This window comes from Benincasa hispida, chromosome 1, assembly GCF_027475165.1.
Source record: "Benincasa hispida cultivar pf3 chromosome 1, pf3_genome.v1.1, whole genome shotgun sequence".
Lineage (NCBI taxonomy): Eukaryota > Viridiplantae > Streptophyta > Magnoliopsida > Cucurbitales > Cucurbitaceae > Benincasa > Benincasa hispida.
In genome coordinates, this window is record NC_143478.1 from 42,872,479 (window position 1) to 42,882,896 (window position 10,418).

Below are 10,418 nucleotides of genomic sequence, written 5' to 3' on the forward strand. Positions count from 1 at the left end.
TACTATTTATAGATTAATAAAAATTTAGTAATTTTTCGATAAAATAAAATAATTGTTAAAAATATATCAAACAAAAATGAATGAATAAATACGCACTTGATCAAATTGAATAACTACAAATTTAACTTTCGCATGTTAAACATGAAAATGAAACATCAATCCATATTTTGATACTTCAATCCATTTTGAATATGAAATTAAACAATAAATTAGATGAATTTGACGTATAAATATTGGAAGAATTTTTATAAAAATTGTAATTATTCCTACAACTTTTATGCATTTTTTAATGAACTCTTTTGCTTCTTTTTCCTCATTCATTACCATAAAACAACATAAACGACCCATAATCCTAATATCAAAGCGATTGATATCAAAACTATTATAGTATTTAGAAATACAAAAATACTTCGAGAAAGCATGGTAAGCAAACTAAATCAAAACAAGTTAAGGATATGTTTGAAATGATTTTTTATTAAAAAGAGGAATATCCAAACATTTTGAAAAGTTGTTTCAAACAATAAACAAGTAATGTATTTTTCCTTTAAATTAAAAAATAAATATAGAATGAAAAGCAAAAAGAAAATGTCGAATGTATCGAATGCATGAATGCTCACTATATCAATATCATAATAGAAGTAACAAAAATGAAAATGACTAATAGAAGATACGTTCATTGTTAGAAGGAACACGATGAAATAAAACATATAATTTTTTTAGTCTTTAGATTTTGAGTTTAATTCCTATTTGATTTTTAGGTTTAAAAAAGTTCTACTTTTAGGCTATGTTTACTAAACTATAATGAAAATTGGTGTAATTGTAATGAAATTTCATTAATTGATCAATTGTAATGAGTTTGAATTGCAAACGTAATTGGATTGATTTTGATTGCATTTGCTTAAAATTGTCAATTTTGTCAAATTTGTTGTTACCGTTATCTCTACCTTTACCTCTACCTCTGAGGGTCAAGCGGTAATGGTAACAGTAAATATGTCAAAATTGATAAATTTTCAGTTGTAACAGAAACAATAATAATAATTGTAATGGTAACTATAACGGTAATGGTAACGGTAATGATATGACGTAATTCTTAGGCGTAATGGGATTGAGTACTCTTTATTCATCAATCAAATTACGTTATTTTATTATAAATTTCGATGTGGGGCCCATGTGTTAGTATAAATGCAAAACACAAAGCACACAACACTAAGAGTAATCAAATGGAGCCTACATTTTTTATTCTCATTGATCTATTACATTTTCAGTGTGGTAAACGTGGTCTTAGTTCTTGAGTTTGATTTCAATTTAGTCCATATATTTCAAAATATTACACTTTTAGTCCTTAAATTTTGAATTAATTTTATGTTTCGGTTTAGTCCTTAGTAAGATTGCAAGATTAATTTGTACTTTTAACTTCGATTTTTCACTAAATTTCACTTTCAATCTCTAATATTAATGTCTATTAATTAACTTAAGAATTAGAAAATTTCAATTAATTAAGTTTCATTATTTTTCCATCACTATTAAAATCAATTTTAAAATTTCACTATACAATTATTTAAAAAATAATTAATATACATTAACCCCAAAACTAAATGCGATAACTTAATTAAAATTTGTGGTTAAAAGTATAAACCTTAAAATTCAAAAGGGACCAAAGTGAATTAAAACTCATAACGACCCAAGAACTAAATGTGTAACATTTTGAAATCTATTAACTATAAATTTAAAACTTAGCGACCATATAAAAAATAAACCCAAAATTTGGGGATAAAAAATTTCACAAAACTTATTAAAATAGATATGCTCATCTAAAGGAATAGTTGAAAAGGACTAGCTTCAATGAGTCCTAACACAAGACATGATGAATTTACAATATTCCCCTAACTTAAAATAAGGTGGGGAGACCAAGCTTCAAGAATCTCTCAAATTCTCTCCATGAGTCTAAGCATGATGTGTTCTTCTTTAACACCAAAACTAGTGCCATTCCCAATAGATAAAGGTATTTAGATATGCATATAACTATTCATTATTCCCCACTCTTTATATATATTATTTTCTTTTCTTTATTCCCCTCAAAAGCTATATTCACTTATATGATATAGATTTTAGCACAACAAACTTTTGGAAATAAAACTTTGCAACAAAGAATTTTCCACAAAGTAAGAGAAATTAGTGCATGTCTTAATCAAAAGGTTGCCTAATAATTAAGTTGTAGTTGCATGTGCATAGGTCAAAAAGTTCCACACAATGGATATGTTCTATTAGAATTTATTCTATACTATTCAATTCAATCTCGTATATATGCTTATACAGTCATCTTGTTAGGAAAATAAATTGTCCATGTAACTTTTGTGACATTCTAGGACACATGGATTTAAAATTCCAGACTTGTAGCATTGCAGATGATATCAAAGTAGAACTTCTCCTAGTGTGATATGGATCAGAAACAAACCAAAACAGAAGCTGGTGAACATGTGCCTCTTGAGTAGAAGAGTACGTGAATGAACTTAATACCACGTTTTGGTAAGAGAGATCTTGAGGATATATGTACTTGATAAATAATGCCCTAGTATGACAATATATTTTAGTTGGAGTAAAATTTTCTGTTTAGGAGACGGCTAGAAATTTTTTCTAAGAAGTATGTGAATAAGGACAAAACATACTGAAAAAACTTGTGTTTGGTTGTAGCTAGTGACGACAATCTTTGCTATCGCAATTCTTTCACAATAAGTGATAAGATCATATTATTAGAGATGTAAAGAAATATCAGATTATATACTGAACCCTTCATTCAATTTCTATCGATGCATGATTGTAGGGATTGTGTCTCACCACATTACTTTTTTTTTTCTTTTTCTTGTAACATTTAAGATTTTTTTCTCTCTTAAATCTATTATTACATATCTAAAAAGTATATATAGCCTTCTTCTTAGAACTAAAACAACAAAATATTACAATATATCTAAAAAGTATGTGTATATATATATATATCTATAAAGAAAACTAGAAATAAAACAGAAGATGATAACAATCAATCTTGTCTTCTAAAGCCCAAATACTAAAAATTTTATTGGTTGATAGAAAAAGTTTTTTTTTTCTTCCTTTCTTTATATATATATATATATATATATAATTAAAATAATAATTCACACTCTTTCCTGGAAACTACAAAGAATAGTATGATCCCAAATCAACCACCAAATAAACAAACAAATAAATATGTTTTGTAGAGGAGCAAATAAATAGCTTTTATTATCTTGTTGGCTGTGGCTTTTCTAATTTCCTTATTTAATCATTTAATGCCCCATGGGGCCTGACATTGGCCCCTCCTTTCTTTTTCTCATTACAATTTAAAAGTGAAAAGAGATAGTGATAAAACACAAGTCACATTAATTATTGTATCCAATTTTCATTTTCAATAATTCATGAATTTTCTTTTGCCCTTTAAAAGGAGATAGGCAGACCACAAAATATAACTTGTCCCATTCTTGCTGTGCTTATTAGTTTGTTTGCAAATGAGTTTACAAAATTCCATATGTTCGATCAAATTCATTTCATAATTATATTTCATTTTTTTTTAACTAAAACAACTAACAAACAAACAAATTTTATTTGGTTTTTGGTTTTTTATTTTTCTCATTTGTATTTGTTCTCTCACGATTTCTTTCTCACATATTTTCGAGGTAAACATTTGAATTCTTAGCCAAACAAAAGAAAGTTTTTCAAAACTATGGTCTCGTTTGGTAATAATTTCGTTTTTCTTTTTTGGTTTTTCATAATTCTGCTTGTTTTTTACTCATGATTTTTATATTTCAATAAACATTTGAATTCTCACTGGATTTCAAAAAACAAAATCAAGTTTTTGAAAACTATCTTTTTTTTTCTTTTAATTTTCAAATTTTATCTTTTATTTTGAAAACGTTCCAAAATCTAGACAACAACCTATAAACCAATTGATGGAAGTGATGTTTTATAGACTTAACTTTCAAAAATTAAATCGTTATCGAATATAGTTTAAATTTTTTAGTTTACAAAATTTGGTTTTTCAATTTTGAAAACACTTCTAAAATGTAGATGATTGTGTTTATTAGCTTAATTTTAAAAAATCAAAAATTTAAAATTAAATAGTTATCAAACATGACCTATATTATAATTTTTGTTTTTAAAACTTTCAAAATAAAATCGGATACATGTTTGTGTGTTTCTAAACTTTGTACTTTAAGAAATTCTAATAAAGTTTAAAACTTTTAATTTTATGTCTATTGTTTAATAAGTTCCTTCAACTAGATTGTACTTTAGTAGACACAAAATTAAAATTTCGATTTGAAAATGTTCTTAAATTTATAGAAACAAAATAATTGTAGGAACAAATTAATACTTTTAATAACGGTAACATGTATCTAAATAAGCGTAGTTATATAAAATTTTACATAGTTATTAATAACTTTTTTTAATGCAAATATGAGTATAGTTCAACTAGCGTGAACCTGTATTATTAACATCGATATCGAAAGTTTGATCCTTTATTTTACGTTTTATAGAAAAAAAAAATCCTTTTTTCATTTAATAATCGTAGGAATCAATTCTTAACTATTAATCCTCAAAATGGTAATACGTACATGATCACTCCCTTGAATAAAAAGATTAATTTCCATACAATCACCAAGTAAAAAAAATTTGAGATAATTTTGAAGGGGGAGAAATCAAATAAAGTGTAAATCTCAGGATAATAATAAACAAAAGGCCATTTTCAAATAAAACAAAATAAACCAATTTATTTATAAATGTAATCAAATTTTAGTATCTATTAATAACAGATCGTGTAGATATTTATGAGTATCAATGATAGATGTCTATCACAATGTATCGTGGTTTATCACTAATAGACAGTGACATTTTTTTTATTATACTTGAAAATATTTTCAACAGTTTTACTACTTAAAACAATTACTCATAAAACAATTATATTATTTTCTTAAGAAAAGATCGAAGGTCATTCTATATGTTAGTAGAACTTATTAAAAAGGATAGGTTTTGAGCTTCAAATATAATAGTGGTATTTACAACTAGTTAGAACCTATAATTATCTACAATATTATTAATTTAAATCTCTATTTATTCCAATATTTACTATTTCTTATCTAAACAAGTAGTCTGAATCCCAAATATAGACTATTATAACCTAGATCATAGATTAAAATAGTCTGCACCCAAACATGGAATATTATAACCTACCGACTATAACGACTAACTCAGTATCTAAAACACCTCCTAAATTATTAAAAAAAAAAAAAAAATCCTCAACTTTTCTATTTGTTTCAAAAGTATCTATATTTCTTTAAATTTGCAATATTATCTTTATCTTTCATCAAAATTGGCCCTTAGAATAAAAATTCAATGAAACTTTTGTGATTGTGGTGATGATTTGAAATGATATAAGTATTCGGATTCCAATTTTCGTTCACATATATAGATTCTAATTTTCCATCTAAGTCGAAATTATCATTCTTATTTAACTAATTCTTTATTTACGATATAATGTAAATATCGATTGAATAAAAATAAGAAAATATGTAGAGGAGGGGGGAGAATGATGGGTTTGGTGTGTGGTGGAATATAAAATGGGCGCCGTTGCTATGCAATTGGCCCCGCGGAAATCTCTCTCTCCTTTCCCTTTGCTTCCATTTTCCAATTTCTCTCTTTCCTTCTTCACGATACCATTCTTCTTCTTCTTGATTTCTTCTTCTCTTTCTTCTTCAGATACGGACATTGAAGGCGTCACATTCTAGGTTCTAAGCTGTCAATTGAAACGCCCATTCAATGCTCTCTCACTTCCACAAACTTCCATTGATTACACCCCTTTCCGTTTCTGTTCTGTTTCCGCTTCTGTCCCCACCACTCTCCTGCATGGCTCTCGGTTTTTGCATCTTTCAATGACCCCATTTTGCCACACTGATTGATTGTTTCGCCGTTCCTTTCATCAAACTCTCCCCAATTTCTCTACACCCACCAGGTTTTATTTTCCATTTCATTTCATTTTGATGTAGTTTCCTTCTGTTTCCATATCTCAATCTCTTTTTCTTTCTGTTCCTTTGTTTCTCAGAGGTTTACACATTCGCTCTAATTATGTCTACGGTGTTAGCAAGAACAGGGCGACATCGTCAGCGATACGACGATCATTTTCGTCTTGTTTCAGGGTATTCTTCTCTAATACTTTGCTATTTCGTCGCATTCTTCTTTGTCTTCTTCTCTTTTGTTTCTACTTGACTTCTATCCTCTTAATCACTTTTCCTTCCTCATCTTTAATTATTACGAATAGTCTTGTTTTCTTTGCAAATTCCTCGGTTTAAAATGCCCATTTGAATTTGTTTTGTGTTTCTCTAATTTCTGCGCTACAGATATGCTTTTCGCTCATCTCAAATTGGAATTATTGTATCTTTCTGGTACAGGGAACAATATATTATATATATTTACTTATTTTATTGTATATTTCCTTGGTGGGTCTTCTTATTGACTTCTGTTACATGAACAACAAAAGGGGTTTCACTATCTATTTTGTCTCTTTCGTGGAAATCGTTAACCACAGCACGCATATGACATATCAGAGTTATCAACGACACCCGCTCTAATAACCTTTCGTTTGTGGGTAAGGACGAATTGTAGTGGGCATTCAGATATAGGAGGGAAAAAAGGGATTTCTGTTGTTTTCAGTATGGATTTTTTCCAAAGCCGATTGCGGGCTGTGATTTGATGTTTCGTTTTATGCGCCAAAAGTCCATGCGGTAATTATTATATTTGAAAACATTTGGGTATCTTTCATTATAATTGTTTATAATTTTACTCATGTTTTAAACATTCTGATATGCCTGGATTGGAATTGAATTGAGGGAAATGAGAAATTTAGGAACTATATCGTTGGGGATGATATGAATGCATTTGAAGTGTATAGAATAAGTTTTGGATGCTTGAAGATGAAAATTTTAGTATGATATATGTTAGAATGGGAAAGATTCTCTGATATTATTTTGCTCTGGGTGTGAAAAGACGATGAGTCCAAAATTTGTTGTATATTAGAATTATATGATGAGAAGACAACAGCGGAAGATAAAGGAACAATTTCTAGATTGAAGAACAGGTGAATCAATTGTTGAATGATGTGATGTGGATGGTGGATTTTGTGTTTCTATTTTCTTTTTCCTTTTCAGTCTGTAAAGTTGCTTTATGTAGTTGTCCGCAATTTTTCAAAGATTTGTACTTTACCTAATTCCCTAAATAGATAAAACGTTTAATGTGATTAATATAAAATTGCTTCGATTATGGGTTGATTTATTTCTATTTTCTCTTGACTTTCCAAATTTCAAATTTGCTTGGATCTTGAATTTTAGAAAATCTAAGTGTACTGTTGAATGGGAATGGCGATGTGCCTTTTTAGTATTGAATGCAGTTTCATTTAGCATAATTTTGGGGATGGTCTTGTAACTTAAATGAATTTAACTCAGCAATCAATCCTTATCTGTTGCTTAATTGTTGCCTTGGCACCTGCACAACAGATGCATACCTTATAGGCTGATAGAGGACAGCAATGAAGTCAACGAGCAGTGTGACGTTGAGAACAAGATTGAAGTTCTCATGGTTTCTTCACCAAATCGTGATGACCTAGTGTTTCCAAAGGTTTATAATTTTATCCAGTCTTGGTTGAAGGTGTTGGCAAGAAATATCACTGGCCTCTATTATATCTCAATGTTTCTCGTTCTTCTTTGTAGGGTGGATGGGAGGATGATGAAACCATCCTGGAAGCAGCATGTCGAGAAGCTGTGGAAGAAGCAGGAGTGAGAGGAAAGCTTAACGTAGGTTTATATATTGCTTCCTTGCAGAAATTGTTGGTCTTTTTGCATGTTTTCTTCACAAATACTGAACTATTTTCATCAAGGTTGTTGGTTGTAGAACCTTTCAGATGTTCATCGTTTGGTTGTCATAGGATAGGTTGCCATATCATAGCCATAGGAGTTAAGTCTAGGAATAACATAAGTAGGCATCTCAAGAAATTTATACACAAGGCATGAGGTGGATGCTAATAGCACGTTATTGACTTCTTTTACAGGAAGCTCAGATAATGAATTTGTGAAATGTTAAGTAAATGTAAACTAACATTTGGCCGTGCGAACTACTACGGGTAGAGTAGTGATGGAGTGAAGGGGGTAACTACTCCCGGATAATTTTTAGTTATGTAAGACAAAATTTCAAAATAGAAAGATATGTTGAGGTTTACCTGAGTTTTGCTTGCAACTTGATTTATTTGTGTACTGATTGTTACAAAAGAAGAAAAAAACTGTTAGTATATTTTTTGTAGAACTGCTATCCATTTTGACTTATTTTAAGGATACTCCATGCTTATTGTAACCTGGTATATACCACTGATAAGACAGTATTCTTTCTTTCATTTGGAAAACTAAATTGGGTTGTTTCTCTCTGTCAGGAAAATCCCCTCGGTGTTTGGGAGTTTAGAAGCAAAAGCAGTCAGGACATTTGCAGCATGGAGGGAGCATGCAGAGGATACATGTTTGCATTAGAAGTTACAGAAGAGCTTGAGTCGTGGCCAGAGCAGGGAAACCGCCATAGGAGATGGGTAGGTATATACTTACTGTGAAATTAACTCCTTTGGGAGTGTTTGGTCCACCGATTTCATAAGTCAGTGTTAAATAACTCAATTCTATCAACTTCAACAGTGTTCACTATTGAAGTTTGTACATTTATCAAAGAACTCCATCTTCTCCTCTCTCTGTTTTGAAAATTTATCGAAAAATTCTAACTAAACAACTCTACACCCCAAACACTGACTTTCTAATTTCAATATATTAACTACGGATCCTATACAGAGACTTCCTAACTTGAACATATTAACTTCGGACTTACACCTCTTAAATTGATGATAAGATGCTATTTCTGCACTCTTTAGAAAATCATTTTCTATAGACTGGTTTCTAACCCTACCAATAATGAGAAGAAAAATGATTTGCATGTGTTTGATTTGCAGCTCAATGTTAAAGAGGCATTCAGACTATGCCGGTACGAATGGATGCGCGTGGCACTTGAAGCATTTCTCCGAGTGATGGCAGAAGACGAAAATGGTGAAACTAGGCAAGAGACGGCAGAGACAAGCCCAGTTTCAAATGTGGTTGATTGTGCATTGATATCGTCTAACTGCTGTGGAAGGCCTCCTCCTTTTGGTCAGCAGCACAGTAGGAGTCATTCAACAGGCATTGGAGGCCTTTCAAGGGATTGCAGACTAGGCATTACATTAACTGAATGATGAAAATCTGTGCAGCGGGGCGTGTAATCAATCTCTGGTGGGCGGTGAAGTCGTTTAACTTTGAGAAAGAACAAACGAACTGTGAAGTGAAGGTGAAGTTGAAAGTGCAGCAAAATTATCAGAAAAAAGAAAGGAGGTAGGTCTTTTTTTTTTTTTGGGTTTTTGTTGGATGATGGATGATTGTTTGTATGTAGAAGAAGCAACTGTAGTTGAAGTACAAAATTATGTGGTTGCTTTGTTGTTAGTGATGTTAATAAGATAGTTGGATTGATGGGTTACTGACTGATGTTGATGGATTTTGGATGGTGGTGGTGGTTGTAATGCTGCTGGCTGCTGTAAATGAAGAAGAAGCCAAACATTGTATAGTTGGATGGTTTTTTTTAACTGTTGTGTCTACTGTTTAGTGAAAATGGTTTAGAGGAAAATTATTGGGAATAGTAACCTTCCATCTCATCTCTGACCTCTCACCAAAGTACGCAGGATGTCAACCTTGTCTTCATGCATTTCATTGCCCATGTTCTTTGCTTCAACCCTTCTACTTAACCATCAAGGATGAGTTCGAATTTGTATCTATTTGATCCTTGAACTTTTATAAGTGATCAATAGATCTTTGAACTTTTATAAGTGATCAATAGATCTTTGAACTTATTTTTTTTATTTAATATGTATTTTAAGCTTTTAATCATGTGTATAATAGATTCTTGAATTTTCAATTTTATGTCTAACAAGTCTTTGTTTACTCAAAAGAATTTAAAATCTATAATCTAATCGGTGAAGCTGAAAATTCAGACATCGTTTGGTAATCATTTTGTTTATAGTTGTTTTTTAAAATTAAGTCTATAGATATTATTTACACTTCCAAAATTCTTCTTTTGTTATCTACTTCTTACTAATGGTTTAAAAAACCAAGCCAAATTTTGAAAACTAAAGAAAGTAGTTTTTAAAAAAGTTATTGTTTTTGGAATTTGCTAAGAATTTAACTCTTGTACTTAAGAAATATGCAAATCATTGTAAGAAATGGAAAGAAAATGGGCTTAATTTTCAAAAACCAAAAACCAAAAAAACGAAATGGTTACCAAACTAGGACTTAGAGTTCTATTATACA

The 10,418-nt window shown here is 30.2% G+C and overlaps 1 protein-coding gene across 2 annotated transcripts; it reads left to right on the plus strand.

Annotated features, from left to right (window-relative positions):
• The first annotated feature begins 5,468 nt into the window (after positions 1-5,468).
• Positions 5,469-9,748, plus strand: NUDX13 (nudix hydrolase homolog 13). Of its 2 annotated transcripts, XM_039040138.2 has the most exons (6): positions 5,469-6,016; positions 6,107-6,200; positions 7,554-7,674; positions 7,767-7,850; positions 8,480-8,629; positions 9,038-9,748. In XM_039040138.2, exons 2-6 carry the CDS (start codon positions 6,130-6,132, stop codon positions 9,311-9,313), a joined length of 702 nt encoding a protein of 233 aa, XP_038896066.1. In that variant the 5' UTR covers positions 5,469-6,016; positions 6,107-6,129; the 3' UTR covers positions 9,314-9,748. The 2 variants fall into 2 exon arrangements, with proteins under 2 accessions (XP_038896066.1, XP_038896072.1); XM_039040144.2 differs by lacking the exons at positions 5,469-6,016; positions 6,107-6,200 and adding an exon at positions 6,500-6,785.
• The last annotated feature ends 670 nt before the right edge of the window (positions 9,749-10,418 follow it).

What these genes read in the sequence shown, in the direction of transcription:
- NUDX13 (XM_039040138.2), top strand. Translation starts at nt 6,130, where the DNA reads ATGTCTACGGTGTTAGCAAGAACAGGGCGACATCGTCAGCGATACGAC. An exon ending in CATTTTCGTCTTGTTTCAGG is followed by an intron (nt 6,201 to 7,553) that starts GTATTCTTCTCT and finishes CCTGCACAACAG; the next exon opens with ATGCATACCTTATAGGCTGA. An exon ending in GAAACCGCCATAGGAGATGG is followed by an intron (nt 8,630 to 9,037) that starts GTAGGTATATAC and finishes TTTGATTTGCAG; the next exon opens with CTCAATGTTAAAGAGGCATT.